This window comes from Protopterus annectens, chromosome 9.part0 (assembly GCF_019279795.1).
Source record: "Protopterus annectens isolate FY-2018-M chromosome 9.part0, PAN1.0, whole genome shotgun sequence".
NCBI lineage: Eukaryota > Metazoa > Chordata > Ceratodontiformes > Protopteridae > Protopterus > Protopterus annectens.
The window spans coordinates 602938670-602961736 of NC_056743.1; the positions used below are offsets into that span (position 1 = coordinate 602938670).

The window sequence follows — 23067 nt, forward strand, 5'->3', positions numbered from 1 at the left end:
ATTAATGGCAGGGGACCACCAGATTGGCTTCCTTTTTTTTTTTTTTTTTAAAAAGGAGAGCGTCTTGGTTCCGTTGGCTAGTTCCATGCACTTATGTAAGTGTTTGTACAGTGCACTGGTGTACAATTCGGCAGTCATGCATCTATTTTCCATTAGCATGGGTGCCGTGAAGTTAGCCACCTGTTTTTAGGAGTACAAAATCAGCTTTGGAGACGTGTTTCATGGTGGATACCTTTTGGGGGGGGGGGGGGTGAGATGTGGATTTCAATGGTGATTAGTTTGTGGTCGGATCTAACCAGGGAGGAATTGACTACTGGTGTAGAGCAATGGTTGCCCATGCTAGTAATAACCAGGTCAAGGATGTAGCTTCCTCTAGTGGCGGTAAGAATGAGCTGGTCCAAGGCATTGGAATTGATGAATTCCAGAAGAGTTGGGCCAGTGCATTGAAGTCACCTAGTATGAGTGTGTTGGGTTGGATCTTAACTGTTTCCAGGGTGCTTAGGAATGTGAAGAGAGACCCTTGGGACATAGTTGGGGAACTATAACGGGCTACAACCTGCATCTCCACCTTACCCAATGTGAGTTGTACCTGGAGTATCTCAGATGTGTTATGCTGGGCTACTAGTCGGGAGATGTGCATATCCTTTATGAATATGGGGACACCACCACCTTTGGAGCTTCGGTCCATGTTCTGGGGTCGAAAGGTGTGGAATGAGTTATAACCTGGTAGTACAGGGGTGCTTTCTGCCACTTTAAAGCAGGTCTCTGTTACAGCACAAATGTTGATGTTCTCCATTTTGAGGAGTGCTTCGAGCGAGTGCATCTTAAGATTTAGACTTGTAGCACTGAGCAGCCTGACCCTCAGACTGCATTTATTTACAGCTGTTATGGTGGTAATGTGGTCTTTGGAAAAGGCACTATACATGTGGAAAGAGCCTTAGCCAGTACCCAGAAGCGACAGATGCAGGCCATGTCTGGCAAAGCATCGAGGTCTGTAAAATCATGTCATCCCAAGCATACAAATACTGGATCCCCTTAGAATGACAACACAAACTTAGCCAATCGTTGAAGTCAATCATTTTCTGTTTTTACTGCGGTATCATTCTAGGCAATGGTAGGATGCTGCTTAGGGCTAGGGTGACACCTGCCTGGGCAACAATCAGATAGCGCCACCATGTCTCTTTTCATGTAGTCCAGGAAGGTGCATCTCCAGTCATTCACACCCACATGGAGAGAGTCATACTTGTTGTTGAGTGACCCGAGTGTTTGTGTTGTGTCAGACACTGGCACTTGATAAAACAGCTGACTGCCTTATTTATGGCATTAATATTAGCATGCAGCCTCCTGCCCATCCATTACTAATGAACAGACAGGAGTCACTTAACTTCACTCGCTCTCAGTTCCAGATCTAATTATGCTGGATTAGCATGGGTAAATTATTATGGAATTGCCAGACTGTTAAATTAACAATTTAAGTGCAACCTAGATCAGTGGATGGGGAATTGGAAACTTATACCGGTCCTGTCACCCATGTCCCTTATGGAGAGGGACAGGATATTGGGAGCCAAGTGTTTAAAAACTATTCACATAAAGGACATAATTCTTCTTTAAGGTAAACTTAACTAGGCTCAGAAAGCCCCGCCCCAAGTCATTACCCTAGTAACAATATGCGACTCTAATTATTAATGATTTAGGTTTTTTACCAAACTGTTAAAATGCAGAAGGCATGCATTCTTAGACGTTTTGATTAATATGACCCAAGGAACAGCAGTGTTTAGTAATAAGCACGACTTAACACACAGAAGCACAATAACCTTCTCGTACAAGAGCCTGTAAGCTTTACAGTCCAAGATGAATTCCCACAATTATTCTCTTGTATGTTAAATATAAGTTGTCTTTTTAGATATACCAGACAACTACTAAACTCTGCTGAAATTAACAATTTATAAACAAAGCCAGATATAAAGTTAAAGCTAAATGCATATAATTAACCAGACACATAGCTCCATATTAAAACAAACCTTAAAATTTCTTGAAGTTGCCACTAATGCAATCAGCTTTCAAGTTTCATTTTCCTTCCAAAGACTGAGCAACAGAAAGCATTTACACTTATTCTTTCCAAGTTTGTAGATGTCAGGTGTTATCTTCCACAAAATAATACATTAACCTAAAATGAAACTGCAAGCAGTTTTTACTATGCTCATTACACAAGACCCAGTGTATCCAGTTTTCCCAAGGATGCTTCAGGTTCAGTTATGGAAAGCAGAAACAGGCTGCAAGACTCAAACTTAGGTCATAAAAACTGTTAACTCTGTCACAATTCAGTACTTTACCCACTACAACACACTGCTGCTCCATTTCAATTTGTGACCCCAGTTTTACATTAGTGCAGAAATATGTACCACAACTGCAGCCCACATAAAAACAATATAGTAGAGGTCCTTCATTTTGGCTCAAATGCACCATCTACTGTTCCAGAACAATTAGACTCGGACATGCACATTTTAAGAGAGAGCAAATCAGGTTATATTTCACTGCTTTTATGAATTCAGTCAGGTACCAAAAAAAAAAAAAAAAAAATTCCCCATCAAAATGGCAAATTAAGCAGGTCAGTAAACTCAGCTCCATGTAACACAATGGCTAGCAACATGACACTTAAATGGCATTGCAAACCCTGTTCCATTTCTCATATATCTCATTATACATTTTCAGTTGTGACAATGGAATTCCACGTGGTCAAAAATCTGTTAAAAACTATGTTAGTTAAAAACACCACAATCAAAAGAACTGATAATCCGAAACACATGAACAGCTGTATTTTATTGCTGCTTAAGACTGACTCAAATATTCTGGATAACTGCTTGTGCGCTTAGGATAGAGGAAAATAAAAGCAACTTCATGATCATGACCAGGGTTGATGACCAAGTGAAGAAAAAAACTCCATCAACAATGTTCAACTGCTAAATAAACAAAATGTTTCGGTAGAAACGGCCCAATGACATTTCCTATAGGAATAATAGAACTTTGTAGAATATCGTGATTAATAATAACAATACAAATTATAGTATGGTGCACAAATGACTTCCCCCTCTTACTTGCAAGCTACTTGTATTACTCCAAATAGCAGATATGGCTGTAAAATTAAGTAGGTGCCAACAACTCTTACTCCATGGACAGTCAAACACTAATCACACTCTTCAACACCAATATGTAAAAAAACATCAAAAAGACTATCCACATACTATACCAGTCTAAAAAAAGCACTATATCTCACAGTTTCTTCACTCTTAGCAAGACCGTAAGCAAATGACATCCAGAGTAAGATTTGTAAAGTCGCAAAAGGAGATAAATTATGCAGCTTATAACTCTTGGGGGGGGGGGGGGTGCAGCAAAGGCTCAGGTTAGCATAAAGAACAGGTGGGTATTAGGTTGTTAATGTGATGTGAGCAAGCAAAGCAGTAAATGGGTAGTTGGAGTCAACATATCAAGTGTAATTACAAAGGTGAGAACAGACAATCCAAACAGCTTACACGAGCAGTCAGAACACTCCCCCTCTCTCTACTTTCTCATAAAAACACAGTCTAGCCAGGTAGTTTTAGTGAAAACAGGACTTGTCCTATGCTCATTGCACAAGACCCAGTTTTCCGAAGGATGCAGCAAGTTCTGTTCTGTCAAATACAGCAAAAGATGCAATACTCAAACCTAAGTCAGAAAACTATTAACTCAGTTACAGTTGATTTACCTTTCTCACTACAACACAATGCTGCTCAACTTGAATGTATGACTCCAGTATTAGGGGGCCAATTTTCTCTGAAGATCTTCACTTTCTCCAGCATGTGACAAACAAAACATATCTGGATGTCACAGCCACGTGTACACTGAAGATCAGGTTTGAAATGCCTAATTATCAGACAAATTGGGCTGCACAGTTTGCCTCAAAATCCACTGCAGGCTCTCATTATCTACATGATCTTTAAATCTTCTTGGAGAAGCAAGGGGCAGGAGGTTTTGGAGTTCCCCAACTGGTAGGGATACCCATGTGGAAAATTAGCATTGATGGGGAGGGGGCACACACATAAGGGTTAATGCTACCACTGAAGATGTGTGGTCCTACTGGTAAGGGAATGCCAGCTGAAGGTGGCAAACACATGCAAGGTTTTGCTTTCTAAAGCTGCCCGCAGCCACGAAGTGGTTTAAGTACATGCGGCTGTGGCCCCTCTCTCAAAAACAAAAATAAAGTAAAGTAAAAGAAAATAATATGCTTGACACAAACTGGTTTGTTTGCGTCTTTCGGCTTTTTCCCGGTTAGGGGTCGCCACAGCGGAACTCCGGTCCGCTAATGATTGGCAGTAGAGTTTTACGTGCTGGCAAGTCAGCAAATTAGTAAAATTAACGATACCAAACAAAGAAGAACATTAATGACCCCAGATACACACTGCTGCTAGCAAAACAACTTTATGGAATGGCTAAAGAGAGTCGGGGAAAAAAACAGTTCTATCAAGATCTCTCCCCATAGAGACGTCTGAAGCTGGGGCCCCCAAACAAACACACTGCAATCTGTACTTCTGTGGAAGAAATGAGAAAAAGCAAAAGAGCGCTTCAAAGTGCAAACTTATGCTCCTTCCAGGCAAAGCAAGCATCGTAGACTTTGGTTGAAGTAAATCTCCATTGCAGCGGGCAAGGGCAGACTTTTGCCATTGAGTAACTTAAGCCGACGTCAGACAGCTACAGCCATACAAAAGTAAAAAAAAAAAAAGGAATCCACCAACTTACCGACTCCATACTTCTCCCGCTTGGTGGGGATCCACCGCGACATGTTTTTGATCCTGTTTCACTCAGCCCTGCCCTCCTTAGCCCGTTTTTCACGAGGTGATTTTTGCCTCGGGAGTCGGGACGATCAAAGAGCTACGCCATGTTGAGGAGTCACTAGCGGGGGTTGTCACACTGGGGATCAAAACAGAACAACCCTTTCTGACACTCTGTAGCTGTTTTCCTACGGTTAGGTTTTACTTACAATAGCTTATCCCTTCCAAAGAATTGCAAGAGTAGTGATTCCTCATACGGCACCAAAGTGCCCAGCTGTCTACCAGTCACCATAGAGTTGGCAATTCCCTCCAGGTTTTTTACATGTCATTTTTTAGTACTCAGCTGCAACCAAGAGCTGGAATTAGGCAGCTTCTGCTACTCTTAATCACATAAATCAAACGATATTCTCCAATACTACACAGCAGAAACCTATCGAGCATAATATAAATTATCATTCCCAGAACGAAGTTTTAACAACTACCATACTTTTAACTCGCGCTACGCAAGTAGTCTCTTGCAGCTTGTGGGAGGAGTCACTATCGAAACTCGTCCCCAGGGGCGGGGTCCACTGAAAGTTTTTTTGGACAAAGGCGAAACGAGTTATATCGTCATAGCTCGAAAAAAGAGCAGGTGATCTACCAGGTTGTGCTACGAACATTTATTTCGGAAAAGTTAGGTTTACCATCTCCAGTTTAACATGCGAAGTTATTTTAAGCCCCATCTACTGCGATATAGATCTTGTTTATGGGTGCGGCATGTAGTACTCAGGTTACTGAATGAAGGCTGCTTAAATCGAAAGATGCAGATGCTAAAATATGTTGGTGTGTGTGCAGGGAGGTAGCGTAGCACGGGTTAAATGCGCTACAGTCCTGCAGTTTATTGTCATTCCTGTTCTCAACGTGTGGTTCCAGTAAAAGTAGAATTTGGTAAAGGTGCTTATTATTTGCTTCAGTAAGACACATAAAAACCACAGTTCCTGACATCAGGATTGTCAAAAGGACAATATTGATACGTACAGTTGTATCCCTGGGAAATATATAATTTTGCTGATAACTATAATATTCTAAACTCCTTCAAAATATATAGAAAAAAAACTAAAATTCTTCAGCAGCGAGTCTTTTTTATAACAAATTGACATAAGCATTTTACATAAGATTGCCACTTTTTCAATGCCCAAAGTGGTACAGCACTTTTTATTGAAATGTGAAAATTTGAACGGATAAACCATGTAAACAATCAGTTAGTGCAAAGGAATCCATCCAAAATCTCTATTTCACATGGGGACGGCGTGTCGCTTTAACAGTGACAGTCACCTAGACTTAGTGTTCCCACCTTTTCAAATGCCTAAAGTGGGACATTTTTGGTACAATAGTCAGCTTTTGCAGGACAAAACATACCCTCGACCAGTACAAAGGACAGAACTTCACTTTTTTGCCTAAATAAAAGCTTATTCTTGAATCATTTTAATTGCTTATTCTGTTTCTTATAACATTTAGGTGTTTCAGACAGAAAATAACTGTTTTATGCAACTATTACATAAAATATAGGAAATAATTCTGTCCTAAAATCTCAGGACATTTGCAATTTTTACAATTTTTTTGCAGGACACAACTGCCCAAAGAGGGACTGTCCCTCACAAAGTGGGACAGGTGGTAACCCTACCTAGACTAGAGCCAAGATTTACACCACCGGGTGGCTAGCCCCGACATGGTATAGTTCATCCACACCACACACACACTTACATGCTAACTCACCTGTGGCCAATTTAGAGTGCCCAATCCACCTTCTGCACTGTATTTAGAATGTGGGAGGAAACTGGAGCACCTGAAGAAAAAACACATATTTACACAAACACAGGGAGGACACTCCACACAGAAAGCACCCCATCTGAAAATCAAACCAGGAAACATCTCGTTGTGAGGCAACAACACTGTTCACAGCGCCACTGTAGAATAGACTACATTTTTTGCCGAAATGACATTTCACTCCTGTAGAATTGTGTGTGTGTGTGTGTGTGTCTTTCGGCTTTTCCCGGTTAGGGGTCGCCACAGCGGAACTCCGGTCCGCTAATGATTGGCAGTAGAGTTTTACATGCTGGCTTGCCGGGCCTAACGCACAACCTTCAACGAAGGAACGCCCATTCACGCATGTCGTCACACAGTAGACGCTTTAACTGAGAATCGAACGGGCAACGTCTAACTGTGAGGCGACAACGCTACCGCAGCACCACCACTGTAGAATATGAGGGTTTTTTTTCTTTATTAACATGCTAATGGGTTTCAATGGCAAAGTAATTGTTTTATGTAACTATTACAATATGTTTGTCCTAAAATCTTAGGACATTTGCTATTTTTATGCTTTATTCAGGACAAAACTACCTAAATAGGTACTGCCCTGTATAAAGACGGACAGGTGATAACACTGTTGTTGCACTAGTGGATGTTACAGTTTATGCTTTATTGCAAAATATTATGGTTCAGCACAAATGTTCCACTTGAGGCATCTGAAAAAATGGCTAACAGGCCCTTATCCTCAGCATCATGGACAAAAAAATAAATCTTAGTAACACACATGTATAAATAAAAGCTTGCATTTATTGCAAGTTGCAAAGACATGCATCTGGAGGGTTTCTCCTGGGGCCTCTGCTGAAACTTCCCTTTGTTCCAAGTTGGACTTCCCCGGTGAACAAATGTTAAATAAATAAATAAATAATTTAACTTTAATAGTACTCTAAAAATATTGCATTTTGCCCTTATATCTTCTCTTCTTTCTCCCTACCTTCTTTCCCATTTCATTTATTTCTGTACATGCAGAACTAAGCCTTTGACTCTTTACAACACAGAATTGACAGGCTGCTGAAAGACTACCATGTGTATCATTTCACATGTGATCAATAAACATAAAGAGAATGACAACTAATCATAAGTGACAATTGCTATAGGAATCACAATAAGGTAATAAATTAAAGCATTCAAGCTTTATGGCTTTCAAATAATACTATCTCAGTAACTGTTTTTTTTAAAACAAGAAACATCATTATGAAATTATCACATATGACATAGGCAATCATACATAAATAGAAATGAAAACAAACCACAGTGACATTTCAGTTGCAAGTATTATATATCACAAACAATGTGGACATAATTGTAGCTGCAAATATTATACATCACTTATAATCTATCCAGTCATTGTCAGTCAGACATTACATAGTTCATTCAAATCCTGCCTGCTTTTAAACCTCCTTCCTCCTCTGCATGTATTGTTCCCACAATTCCCATTTTTTACTTTGGAATTTGTTCCTACCCTTTTCTAAATATCCCAATTCCAGTTATTTTATCTCTGTTACTATATTCACTATTTCTAGTAAAGTTGGTTTAGACTTTGATTTCCATTTTCCAGTAACTGCTTTTTTTTGGCAGCCACCATAATTATACTCAGCAAGGCCTTATTATATCTAGACAATGTCAATTACGAATCATAGCTCAAAAACTAATTTCGGTACTTACATATTATCGCAACCACGTGTTCTCGCAATCACGTTATTTATGGTATTGAATCCTTTCTCAATAACATAAATAACGTGATTGCGAGAATGCCTGGTTGAAGTACCCTTCCTTCTTTGCTGCCAGGACAGTACTTACCTTCTGCACCTTCCGTGTCGCGTTGGAGAATGAAATATGTCCTAATTTTGCCAGACTTGGGCTGCAGCCTTCAATTTAGCTGTAGGAAGTGGTGGTCTTGTGCTATTTATTTTTTTCTTATTTCAGCAGTTTTCTTTTTTTTTGCTTTGAGTCACTTTGCAGCAATGTGTCCAGGACATGCTGAGCTGGGTTACTTTTGATATTTTGGTCCTGTTGGTACTTAAGGGTCTGTTTCCCAACTGTAATTGGGTTCACTGTTTTGCAAAGTCATTGAAAGACCACGCATTCTTGCAATCACATTGAAGCACCCATGTCTGGAGTGTTGCATACATGTTCCCTAGGGCTTAAGCCAGAAATCTCGATGTATGTAAATATTAAACATTTTAGCTGTGATAAGAGGGAGGGAAAGATTACAAACAGGGCCGTGGAGAAGTACATAAAAAGTTTGTGAACTGAAAGTACCAGGTGCGACTGTGGAGCAAAGGTATTGTTAGGTATTAGGGTAGAAGACATTTTGTTTTGCTGACTGCTCAGATTCAGTAAGGACAGACCAACACTATGCTATGTGGGTTTTTGTTTTAGGTTAATAGGTAGGTACTAGGCTATCTGCCCGAGGGCATTTTTATGCCTATGAATGCTGGAATTGACAAACCGCAAGTTCGTGGAAGTGCTGGAGGTGCAGGATAACAATAAATCCAAATAGCACAAACTGGCTGTAAAGTGCAAATGCGTTTATTTGAACAGAATCAAAATCACGTTTTTTCCAAATAGCACAAACTGGCTGTAAAGTGCAAATGCGTTTATTTATTGTTATCCTGCACCTCCAGCACTTCCACGAACTTGCGGTTTGTCAATTCCAGCATTCATTGGTTTTCTTCAGTTCCTGCATTTTTATGCCTAGTCAGAGTGTGTCTGCTTTTGCCGCCCCATTGATTAATTAACTGGGCCTCTGTCAAGCAGAGCCAATGAAGTAATCCCAGGGGTGTATTTTCTGTTACCCATCCACTCGTCAAGGCTTCTCTTGAAGAGTGCTAGTGAGGGGCTCTGCCTAATGTAGTTAGGAATTTTGTTCCAAAGCATGGGAGTCTCTGTGGCAGGAATATATCCCTCCAGCATGTTATATTTATTGTTGTGGCGAGGTTTAGCTCACTAGAGCATGTGGCTTGCATTGACTTGGCTTTCTTTAGGTGGAGCATGTCCATCAATTTTGAGTTGGACATGGCTTTGTAAGTCAGGCAGAGATCACCTCTGAGTACGCAATATGCCACTGAGTACAGCTGGAGTTTTTTCAGTCGGGCTGCATAGGACATATGTTTGAGGCCAGTAATCCTCTTGGTGAGGTGCTTTTGTGGTCTTTTCAGCTGTTGGAAGTGTCTTGTGAGGTACATCCTAAATGGGGCATTGTACTCTATGATGGGTCTGATGAGTGACGAGTAGAGGGGCACTATAACCACTTTATTTCTAGATGCAAACCCCTTAGTAATTAGATGGGCCACATAGAAAGATTTCCTAACTACTTTGGCAATATGATTGTCAAAGGAGAGATTACTATCTACCTGGGTCCCCAGATCTCTTATTACCTCTTCTGTATTAAGGGGGCTGCCGCCTATGTGGTAATTCGTGGGTGTTTTGTTTTCCCAAACGGGATGACTATGCATTTTTTGTCATTTAGCTTGAGGCCATGACTTTGACACCAGGTGTATGTCTCAGTAAGGCCTTTTTGAAGGATGTCCATGTCAGACGGAGAGTCAGTTATGGCTCCCAGTTTGCAGTCATCAGCGAACTTGGTTAGCCATAGTCCTCCTGTATTTGCCTGTACATCTGAGAAATATATGCCAAACAATAGGGGTCACAGAACTGAGCCTTGCGGGACACTATTTGTGACTGGTTTAGAGTCGGACCTGGAGCCCGCCATTCTTACCATGTGAGTTCTGTCTGTAAGCCAGTTGGCAACCCATCTTGTGACATAGGGGTTTATGTTCAGGCTGGTGAGTTTTTCTATAATACCCGAGTGAGGAATGGTGTCAAATGCCTTGGCGAGATCAAGGTAGGCTGTGTGAACCACCTTTCCCTTGTCTATGGCCTTGGTGACTGTCTCGAAGAAATCAACCAGGTTTAGTAGACATGATCTGCTCTGAACAAAGCCGAACTGGGTCAGGTCAAGTGTTTGGAGGTTCCCAATGTCTTTGTTAATGAGTTCCATGATGATGCGCTCCATAGCCTTGCAGACCAGACTAGTCAGGCTTATGGGGCGATAGTTACCAGGGTCAGTTGTGGCCCCTCCTTTGTGGAGCAGAATAACCGTTGCTGTGCGCCATTCTATGGGAACATAGCCTGAGGAGAGGCTGAGATTGAACAGCATGTTTGGGTGGGGGGTTAGTTCGTTCTGTAGTTCGTGCAAGACGCAGCCTGGGACACCATCTGGCCCCACTGATGCTGTGTTTTTGGCTTTTGAAAGGGCTGTTTTCACCTGTGCTTCTGTGATTTCTGGGACACTACACTTTTCCGGTATTGTTGTGGGTCTTTTTGAAGGTGAGAGGGAGGTGAAGTTTACACTGAATCTATCTGCCAGGATGTTGGCAATATCAGTAGGTTCAGTATATTTTGTGCTATTTTGCACTAACTCAGAGCATATCTGCAAGTTGCCACTTAGATTCTTGACATAGCTAAAGAAGGCTTTGTAGTTGTCTTTGGAATCCTTGGTTATTTTTCTTTCGAAGTTAGCCTTAGATGATTTTATGAGGGACCTTAGTTTCTTACTGATACTGATCAGGGATGTCTTTCCTTCTTGGGATTTGCTTTTTTTCTGAACTAGTTTCCTCCTTCTGTTGTATAACCTGTTTATGGCAGGGGTCCACCAGACTGGTTTCCTTTTCTTAGGGGAGTGAGTCTTGGTCTTGCTAGGGATGGCATGATCCATGCATCCTTGTAGGTGCTCATAGAGTGCAACTGTAAAGGATTCTGTATCTTGGGCAGTGTTATCCTTTAGCATGGGGGGCTGTGAAACTTACCACCTCTGCCTTAAGTAAGGTGAAATTTGCTTTAGAAAAGTTTTTCACTGTGGTTTCCTTGGTTGAGGGTAGTGGTGGGGTGTGGACATCCAAGGTGTTTAGTTTATGGTCTGATCTAACCAGTGATGGGTTGACCTCCGGTACGGAACACCTGTCGCCCATGTTGGTGATGACCAGGTCAAATATGTTGTGGCCTCTGGTAGGGGAGTTTACCAGCTGATCCAGGGCATTTGAGTTGATAAATTCCAGGAAGCGCTGAGCCTGGGAGTTTGTACTCAAGTAGTTTTCCCAGTTAGTGGTAGGGTAATTGAAATCACCCAATATCAGGGTGTTCGGTAGGACCTTCATGTTTTCCAGTGTCTCTAGAAAGGCGGAGTGGTGGTCCTGGGTCATGGAGTGTGATCTGTAGCAGGCCACAATTTGCATTGCAGATTTGCCTCATGTTAGTTGCACATGGATGATCTCAGAGGTATCATGCTGTGCCACTAACCTGGAGGTGTGAGTATCCTTGATGAATATGGATACACCCCCTCCTTTTATGTTTCGGTCCATGTTCTGTGGTCGAAATGTGTGGTATGAGTTGTAACCCAGTAGTGCTGGAGTGCTCTCTGGAGCCTTGAACCAGGTTTCAGTTACTGCACAGATGTCGATGTTCTCCATACTTAGGAGTGCTTCGAGCGCATGCATTTTGAGATTTAAACTCCTGGCGTTGGGTAGCATAACCCTCATTTTTTTACTTGTGCTGTTTATGGTGGTGGGTTTGAATTTTGAGCCTTGCCTAACAAAGGCACTATGGGGGCAGCAAGAGCCTTGGCCAGTATTCGAAAGCCAAGGGGTGACAGGTGCAAGACATCTCTTGCGAAGCATCGTGGCTTGTCGAGCATGTCATCCCAGGCTGACAGACACTGGATCCCCTTTGAATGACACCAGAAGCTTAGCCAATTATTGAAATTGATATTTTTTTCTTTATACTGAGGTATCATTCTTGGTGAGGGCAGGATGCTACTCAGGGCTAGGTTCATACCCGCCTGGGCTACATGATCAGAGAGCTCTTCCATGTCTCTTTTCATGTAGTCCAGGGAGGTACATTTCAGGTCATTCACACCAACATGAACAATGACAGAGTCATATCTGTACTTGTTCTGGAGTGACCTGAGTGCTTGTGTTATGTGGCGGATTCTGGCTCCCGATAGGCAGCTAACAGTAACCTTCTCCTTGTCCAGCCTAGTGAGAGGGGCATCAGTGTGCCTGACTATTGAGTCACCTATTACTAGTGTGTTAGGTATGTTATTTTGCCTTAAGGGCTGTGATTGCGCGGCACATTGATTTTGTGTTTTATGTGTTGTCTGGCTTGTGATGGGAGGTGCAGGTTTTGTGGGTGTCTGCTTTGGAGCTCTCTGATGCTTTTGCAGGTTTTATTTAGAGCCTCCGAGTATGATTTTGTGTATTTATGTGTATTTTTTGCCAGTGCTGTTTTAGTAGGTCTATGTGAGGCTGGAGGTGTGGTGCAAGTGTTAACCTTCTCCTCATGACTGTCTGTTCCAGTCTTGGGTGGAGAGACCTTAGCCTCCAGTTTGGCTGTATAACTGCATCTCTCACATATGTTAGTGTTTTGTGGTAGGAGGAGAGGGCTGTCTGTGTACATGAGGCAGTTGTAACATTGCCTCAGGATACCCCGATTCATCAGCTGGACTGGAGAGTACACCTGAAGTTGCCCTTTGGTCATGCCTGAACAGTAGGGTGAACTATTCCACCGTGCATAGACTGTGGTGCAAAGAAGAAGTCAATACCATAAACGTGATTGCTAGAACGCATGGTTGTGATAATATGTAAGTACCCTAATTTCCTTAGTTACACCAGTATCTTTGACAGAGCAGTCTGCAGGGGATCTTTAAAGCTTGCCAACTCATTACACTCCCAGAAAATATGTTTCCAGTTACCTCTTTCTTCCCCATCACACCTCTAACATTTGCTGTGAACATGTGAAAAAATCTTTGGAGTCTACTTGGGGTATAAAATACCATTATATCAATATTTATAGGGTCAAACACCATAGCCCCAGCCCAATTGTCCAAAGACTTCTTAAGTATTACCAGACTTCTCACACCTCTGATTTACTCGAGTAATTTATTGCATAATTGTACCACCCTATTTGTTCAATAACAAGATCTATTCTTTTTTATTAGATAACTCTAAACAGAACTTTAAATTATGACATTTATTTGTCTTTGGATTATATACTTCCAAACCCAATAAAGACTGAAGAAAAGAGTCATTAAACACTTTATTGGCAAAAAAAAAAAAAACTCAGTCCTTGAATTATCTATAACAGAGGGTATAAAGATCCACTGAAACATAACTCTCTTTTTAGATGGCCTAACTGCTTAATACCAGATATTCTTTTTGTAAATTTACATTGTACTGATTCTTTATAATTAAGCTATCATTTATCATGAGTACAGAACACTATATTGTGAGCTCATCCACAAGGACTCTTTGACTGTTAGTAGGAACTTACAGCCCTCTTTAAATAGCATAGCTTGTGCAAGTGGTAGGACTATTTTCACATATCACATACAGAAAGGAGAGTCAGGTCACTGTGAATTAAAATAAACTACTTACGTATTTATTACTACTTTTTAGTGGGACATCTTTTTCATTTTTGGGTAAATACCTCCACGAAAAAAAATGTCCCATTAAAAAAATAGAAATATGTAAGCATCTGTGCCTAATTTTGAACACACAAATGTTCATACAGGATGGCGTGCACTTGTCAAGATCAGGGAAGATAATTTTTGCACCAGATATTTTGCAGTATTTGACAAACACAATGTAGGATTTTTGCCAGGCTGAAAATTTTACAGTTCATAGATAGTAACATCTGATGTATCTCTAATGTTTGTTAATGCTAGCAGCAATAATAATAATAATAATAATAATAATAATAATAATAATAATGTTTTTTATTGGTAAATTTGCTATGTTCCCACAAGATTGATGATATTATTGTTTGTGAGACATGGTTAAAGAACAATGACTGGAAAACAGTTATGTCAGTGTATAAATATTTTTACTGTAACAGACATTATAACACAAATCAGGTGGGGTGTTATGATAGGGATTAAAGATAGTTATGAAACCAGTGATTACTACATGTTCAGTGATAACACCAGTACCATAGATTGTCTAACTATGACAGTAAAGACAACCCTGGGACATATAACAATTGCTGTAGTGCATACACCACCAAAGTCAAGTACTGATGACCTAGAGAATTCATACATTTCTTCCACGAAACACAGGAGGGAAGAATAATAGTGGCTGGGGGCTTACATTTACCAGAAACAGACTGGAATAATGTTACTTCAACAACATTAGCAAGGAAATTATTCACAATGTATGTTTAGGAATAACATTTGCTTCTGATTGAAAAAAAAAAAAACATCAGGAAACAGCATACTAGACAATGTGTTCCTAAAGAAATTACTTTTACTTCATGTGAAGTCTTACACCCATTGATGTGCAGTGATCAAGGGATTATAACGGTTAATTTGTTTCTAGACAATTCTGCCAAACTGAAATCTAAACCACTGCATAGAAGATTAATAACAGATTATATGGAAGCAAAACAGTCACTATGTAAAATAAATTGGAATGATGCGTTCAGTGGTAAAAAAGCAGAAGGAATGTGGAAAGTTTTGAGTGAAAAATTGTTTGAATGCAAAAAATCAAAAAAATGTTTAACATCAGGATCTAGGCACCCAATGTCAGGAGGATATATTTCCATGAGAACAAGATACTTGATTAAGGTGAGAGACAAAAAATGTAAGAAGTGGAAAATAGTTTGAACTACAGCTTTGAAAACTGAAATAAACATGCTGGACAAACAAATTAAGCATAGTGTGAGACAAGATCAACAAAAAATTGAATACAATTTATATAAAGATATTGAGCATAATAGGAAACCATTTTATAGATACATAAGATGTGGAATGAGTAACGACATACAAATAGATAAACTGTGTAGATTCTAAAATTTATTCTGAGACACAACAGATTATCGATATATTTACAAATTCTTATGCAAAACAGTTTACTCCACAAAAAGGAGGTGATAGGTTGCCCTAGTGACATCCAGTTAGCCTCAGAAACTGAAATCAAATTAGAATATATTGAAAAAGAGCTATACAAAGTGGATCCAAACAAAGCACAGGGTGAAGACAGAATTAGCAGTAATGACCTAAGACCATTTCAGCAAGAACTTACAATCCCATTATATTATTTAATAGGCCATATAAATATAGGGACATTCTTTAATATTGGAAACATGCACTTATTAAACCTGTCTTTAAGGGAAAGTAGAGTAGGACAAACCCAGAGTCATGCAGACTCTTAAGTCTACCTTCATGTTGTAGAAAGTACTGGAGAAGGTAATAATGGATAAGCTTTTGTCAGAATTGGAAACTTTAGGACTTGAAACCATATATCAGTATGCATATTTTGAAAAGAAAGCTATTATCACCTGTAACTTGATGTTCTATAACAATATAATAACAGCTATGCAAAAGAACTAAAACAAATAGGCACCACCACGGAGTGCACCTGTGGTGTAAAAAAATGTAATAAATATAAAATGAGTAAACCATTCACAGGAGCAGTCCACGGCTGATAAAAACATCTCTACTGTAGCAAACTAATCCAAAGACCAGGTATATAACACCAAGTAATCCAAATGTTTATGGTGGAAACACTGTTTATTAAATAAAAGATGGTAAGTACTTTCGCCTGTGCGGCTTTCTCAGATCAAACAAGTACAAATACATCCCTAGAGCACCCTTATTATATATCCCTGCTCATAAATTATTAAACACATCATTAAATGTTGAACTGACATAATTTCCTGACTGACGAGCCAGTATCCATAGTAACAAAGATTCAGTTAAAAGGAAATTCATCTACTTTGTTAAGTAGGGATTCATTAAAAACTTACTGTCATCATAAAATCATGTATTAAAACATCAATAATTAATATATTCAAAACAGTATACTTAACAAACCAATTTTAAAGCACATGAAGACTCGTCTTAGATATATATATATATATATATATATATATATATATATATATATACACACACACACACACACACACATAATTATATGTAAGAAATATATACAGAACAATCACTTAATTTATTTCAACCTCCTACTTTTTAAAACCGGTTTGAGGGGTACGTTATCATTCAGTCCCGGTCTCATATCTGCTCTCAGTCTTAAAATCCACTTGGATTCACAACTCTCCGTGAAGTTCCTAACATCACCCCCTCTATTACTTTTTATAGCAACTTGTATGACTGAGAACTTGAATTGATGTTGGGGGCCTGCATCCATAACATGTTTTGACAGTGCATTGTGGTCAGACTGTATTCGTGTGTGATACATATGCTCCCTCACCCTGTCTCTCAATTTCTTATCCATTTTGCCAACATAGAATGCACTACAGGCAGTGCATCAGGCAAGGTAGACCACATGTTCCGTCTGACAATCCACACTGACATAAAAATTATGCTCTTGTTGTGTGACCGGATGTATAAAAGATGTGCTTGTATCTATATACCTACAGAAATGACATCTATTGCATGGTTGAGTGCCTAATGCCACATGACCATTAGCATTCCTCTTCCTATTCCTAGGATGGCAAAGCAACTGTTTTAAATTCATTCTATTCTTAAAAAGGAAATTTGGTTTCTCTCCCACTATTTCTTTGATGTGGTGGTCTACTGTTAAAATATTCCAGTGCTTGTTTACTATTTCTCTTATGTCAGTAGTATCTTGTGTATAAAACATTGGTATTTTGACCTCCTTACCTGCTGACCGTTCCTGTGTTGTACATTCCAAAGCCCCTACACTTGAGAAGTATAGACATGCTCTGGTCTGCCGTAACAAATCCACTCCCTCAAAGGCTGTAATGACCTCATCTAAATTATAGCACCTTTCTAAGAACCTCATCCTCGAGTCTAGCAGATTTTTCTCAAAGCCATCCTGCATTGGATTAAGCCTAGAGGCTCTCATAGCCTGACCTTTAGCTACACTCTTAAAGACATAATTAGGATGCATGCTCTTTCTATGCAATAGCGTGTTCCTATGACATGCCTTCCTGTGGACCCCTGTGTTCAATATGCCATTACCAAGTCTCTCAATATACACGTCAAGGTATGAGATACACTGTCGTGAATACTCCATAGTGAAATTCAGATACTCAGTAAGCCCATTGATCTCAACTAAAAATTCCTGTAACCTTGCCTCCCCACCAGTCCATAACAAAAACAAGTCATCCACAAAACGTCTGCAGAATACAACATGTGTACTATAACTGCCTAATGGAAAAAGCTTGTGTTTTATACACAAGATACTACTGACATAAGAGAAATAGTAAACAAGCACTGGAATATTTTAACAGTAGACCACCACATCAAAGAAATAGTGGGAGAGAAACCAAATTTCCTTTTTAAGAATAGAATGAATTTAAAACAGTTGCTTTGCCATCCTAGGAATAGGAAGAGGAATGCTAATGGTCATGTGGCATTAGGCACTCAACCATGCAATAGATGTAATTTCTGTAGGTATATAGATACAAGCACATCTTTTATACATCCGGTCACACAACAAGAGCATAATTTTTATGTCAGTGCGGATTGTCAGACTGAGCATGTGGTCTACCTTGCCTGATGCACTGTCTGTAGTGCATTCTATGTTGGCAAAACGGATAGGAAATTGAGAGACAGGGTGAGGGAGCATATGTATCACACACGAATACAGTCTGACCACAATGCACTGTCGAAACATGTTATGGATGCAGGCCCCCAACATCAATTCAAGTTCTCAGTCATACAAGTTGTTATACCAAGTAATAGAGGGGGTGATGTTAGGAACTTCACAGAGAGTTGTGAATCCAAGTGGATTATAAAACTGAGAGCAGATATAACACTGGGACTGAATGATAACTTACCCCTCAAAATGGTTTTAAAAAGTAGGAGGTTGAAATAAATGAAGTGATTGTTCTGTATATATTTCTTACATATAATTATCTCTCTCTCTCTCTCTCTCTCTATATATATATATATATATATATATATATATATATAAGATGAGTCTTCATGTGCTCTAAAATTGGTTTAAGTATACTGTTTTGAATATATTAATTACTGATGTTTTAAAGCATGATTTTATGATGTCCATAAGTTTTTAATGAATCCCTACTTAACAAAGTAGACGAATTTCCTTTTAACTGAATCTTTGTTACTATGGATACTGGCTCGTCAGTCAGGAAATGATGTCAGTTCAACATTTAATGATGTGTTTAATAATTTATGAGCAGGGATATATAAGAATGGTGCTCTAGGGATGTATTTGTACTTGTTTGGTTTGAGGAAGCCACACAGGCGAAAGCGCTTACCATCTTTTATTTAATAAACAGTGTTTCTACCATCAACGTTTGGATTCCTTGGTATTATATACCTGGTCTTAGATTAGTTTGCTGCAGTAGAGACATTTTTATCAGCCGTGGACTGCTCCTGTGAATGGTTTACGCATTTTATAATAACAGCTATGAATGAAAAATTGTGCTGTGATGTAATTTATGTAGATTTAACTTCCGCATCTGATAGGGTCATACACAGCACACTGATCAATAAATTAAATCAGCTAGATATTGATGCACTCTTGATAAGACACATAACTGCATGGCTTACAGATAGGATATGTCAAGTATCACACAGCCATTGGATAGGTGAAATTTGAGGTTTCAGTCAGGGTGTCCCACAGGTCTCTGTCCTAGGCCCAAACTTGTTTAGATTGTATCTTTCAGATTTATGTTTTTCAGTTGAGGTGTTCTACATTCTGTATACAGATGACTTGAAACTATGTAACTGATTACATGTGTTACAGATAGGGCATGTCTGCAACAGAACTTGACTAAATTCACCATTTGGGCACAGGAGAATAATATTTCTATTTATTTTATTTTATTTTTTATTTTACATTTGTTGACTGGGCTGGTCCAACTGGATATTGAGTCCATTTTCAGTGGAGGCACAGGGAGAAAAGCTCCAAAAATACTTTCATTGATAAACAGAAATTACATAGAGTAACATTTTAGTTAATGAGCATTTAAAGTATCAAGTTCTGTCAGGTGCAAAAGTTAGGACATTAACATACTTACTAAAAGTCAATTTACTTGTGGACTAAAAATTAGTAGGCAGAAAAGGTGGAAGTAGTAGAAATAGATGGAAATGTTAGTCAGGGTTTATGCAGGGGCAGAGCCAGTAGGTTCTAAGGAAAGTTTTGAGGTGGATTTTAAAGCAGTGAGGAGAGGAGATGGAAGAGAGATTGTCAGGAAGAGAGTTCCAGGATTTTCCAATAGTGTTAGAGAACAAGGAGTTACATGCCAAGTTGCTGGCTTTACAAGTTGCTATGAGATGTTTGTTAGAGGAACGTAGGCTTTTGAGGTTGCAGTAAGGAGTTATAAGGGAAGTGAGTATAGGGGTATTAGTGGGCTTATACAGAATTATTTGGGCTAAGGAGAGTTGATGAAACAAGATCAGATTTTGCAAATCTAGCCATCTTAATTCCTTTAAGTTTTTGCAATGGTGAGTTCTGTAAGTAGAACCAGAGGAAAATCTGGCGATACTATTATAGGCAGTAGACAATTTCTTGAGGTTAGATTTGGAGAGGTTAGTATAGATAGGTGAGGCATAAAGGAGGGTTGAAACCAGATGGGAATGGGCAATGGAGGCTCTGGCTAGTGGAGTAAGGAATGGTTTGATTCTATAAAGTGAGCCTAGTTTTCTGTTGACTTGTTTAATAGTGTTATTTATGTGAGAATCAAAGGATAGGTTGTTATCTATTTCAACTCACAGGAGCCTAGTGGGGGGTCTGGAGATATACTGGTGCCATTATTAGAGAGGACTGAGAAGTTGAAAGGAGGGGACTTGCGGGTGGGGTAGAAAATTAACAATTTGTTTTTTTTAGGGTTTAAGATTAGACACCATTTAAGGAACCAAGTTTCTGCGGTTAGAAAAGTTTGCTGCGTGATAGAGTGTAGTTCAGAGGCAGATGAGGCAGAACAGATCAGAGTAGAATCATCAGCGTATTGTATACAGGTAGCTAAGGGAATACTAGTTTGCAGATCATTAATAAAAATAGAAAACAGAAGGGGGCAAAGAATAGTGCCTTGGAGAACTCCTAGGGAAATGGGGAGGTGGTTGGATAAGTTATTATGCCAAAGTACTGCCTGCTGTCTATTTTGAAGGTAGGAGTGGAACCAGTTTATGACACTAGAGTCTAAAGCTAATGTTTTCAGTAAATTTATTAGAATCTGGTGATTGACCATACTGAAGGCTTTGGATACGTCAATGACGAGAGCAGAGGTGAGGATATTATTGTTCTGATTTTTGTTGATGCAGTCAGTGAATGAAAGGAGGGCAGATGCTATGGAAGGGTCTGAAACCATGCTGACATTTGGATAGGAGGTTGTTATTTAACAGGTGTTTAAGAAGCTGTTTTTGCATACATTTTTCCATTATCTTAGCAAGGGAGGAGAGAAGGGCTATGGGTCGGTAGTTAGAAAGCTCTATTGAGTCACCAACTTTATGTAGGGGAACGATATGTGAGGTTTTCCAGATGAGGGAATGTAGCCTTCGGTAATGGTTCTGTTAATTAGAATGGAAACAGGATAGGCCAATGCTTTGGCAGCAATTTGTAGATATTGGTGGGGGGGGGGGTAGAAGGTCAGCAGATGGAGAGGAGGGTTTAAGTTTGTGAAGAAGAGAGCAGATGAGGGATGTGGGTACAGGTTGAAGTTATAATTGGGGAATAGAAGTGGAAGGGGAGGTGGGATGAGAAGATATATCAGGGGATAGTTGTTTAGATAGAGACTGGACAGTTTCAGTGAAGAATGTATTAAAGGCATCAGCTGTTTGTGTTGGGTTGTTATGGGAGCAATTTAAGGGGTGTGGGGTGTTGGAGTGGCCAGGTTTTAAGAGTCTATTAATCCCTGCCCAAAACTTTTATGGGTTTAGCTGGTTAGTTTGTTGTAGGTGGCACTAGTAATTTCTTTTGTCTAGAAGTATGGCTTTTTTGTAATGTTTCTTATTTGTCTAAATTTAAGATGGTTGCTGGGATCTTTGGGGCTATGGTATTTGGTCCAAAGTTTATTTTTCATAATTATTTTATGCTGTGTGTCTTTTGAGAGCCAAGGGCTTGTTTTGAGCGAATTCTGACAGATCTTAAAGGGGCATGAGTGTCCTGTATAGATTGGAATTTTGAGTTGAAGTATGCAACAGCGTCATCTAGTGGCAGAAGTTTAAGAGGAGACCAATTTGTAGTTTGTAGTTCACCAAGGAAGGATTCAGGGTTAAAGCTTCTATTTGTTCTGATTTGTTTATATTTAGTAAGGTGAGGAGTAGGGCTTTTATGTCTTATTAAATAGGTGAGGGCATGGTCACTTAAGTCGTCAGGTAGAGTTCCTACTATGTAATTTTGGTCGTGACTGTTAATCAGAATCCAATCCAATATGCTTTCTTTATTGTTAGATTTGTTTGTTCTGGTTGGGGTGTTAATGGTTTGTGAGAAGCCATTGAGATTTAGGAGGGAGGGTGGGACTCCTGAGGAGCAGGATTTCCAGTCTATATTGACATCACCTAGTAGTATGGTTTCTTGTGGGTATGTAATAGAGAGCCAATTAAGAATTTCTTCTAGTGTGTTAATATTATTTCCAGGAGGAGGGTAGGTGCAAATAATATTAATGGATTTGTGGGTATTAAGGTGTAGTTTAGTGATAAGGATTTCAGAGTTGCTAAAATAAATACATCAAAAACTAAGAATATGAGATTTGGGAGACAAGCTGAAAGATCTGATCTGATTTCTTTCCTTGAATCACTATTCTTTGGGTTCTGCCTCTGAGCCACCGATTAATCCACCTATATAAATATTAACCTTATATCGTTGCAAAGCCAAATCAGTAGTATGGTAAGTCAAAATATTTGGTAAAATCCAAGGAGATTATACCTGCACTAATTCCCATCTCAATAGCAGTATTGATGTAATCATAAAAGTTTGACAAATTAGTGAGTTTAGAATGGTCTTTCAAAATCATGTTGAAAAATATCAAACAATTCAAGATTATTTTCTTTAAGTATGATTTCACTAATATATCTCGCAAAGCTTTTGCATAATATTGATGCTAGACTTACCAGACAATCATTTTGTACTGCTATCTTATCTCTAGAAAAAAGTGGAGTAAATGATTCCCTCTAAGTTCTTGGTACATATCCACGATAGATCATAGAATTAAATGTCCTAGTTAATATACTTACTAAATAATCTTTAATATAACCAACAAAATTCCAGGAATACAATCTGCTTCACTTGATGTATCCGATTTCATTTTATTTAAAAGCCCCTAATAACATCTCCATTAATATTAGGATGTTTTATTATGCAATCAATTCTTTTTTTCCATGAACTGAGAATAACAATCACTTGTATCAATGTCAAAACCATTACAATTTTCATTACATTTATTAGCTATCAATTCATGATCCTTA

The 23067-nt window shown here is 39.2% G+C and overlaps 1 protein-coding gene across 1 annotated transcript in view; it reads right to left on the reverse strand.

Moving 5' to 3' along the window:
• Nucleotides 1–5320, reverse strand: part of DOCK5 (dedicator of cytokinesis 5) — a gene marked incomplete in the record, with an annotated part of 3482443 nt that extends 3477123 nt beyond the window's left edge. Inside the window, 1 exon segment of the mRNA XM_044083155.1 lies at nt 4774–5320. Within this exon segment, the coding sequence (XP_043939090.1) occupies nt 4774–4816 (43 nt within the window).
• Between the last annotated feature and the right edge of the window lie 17747 nt (nt 5321–23067).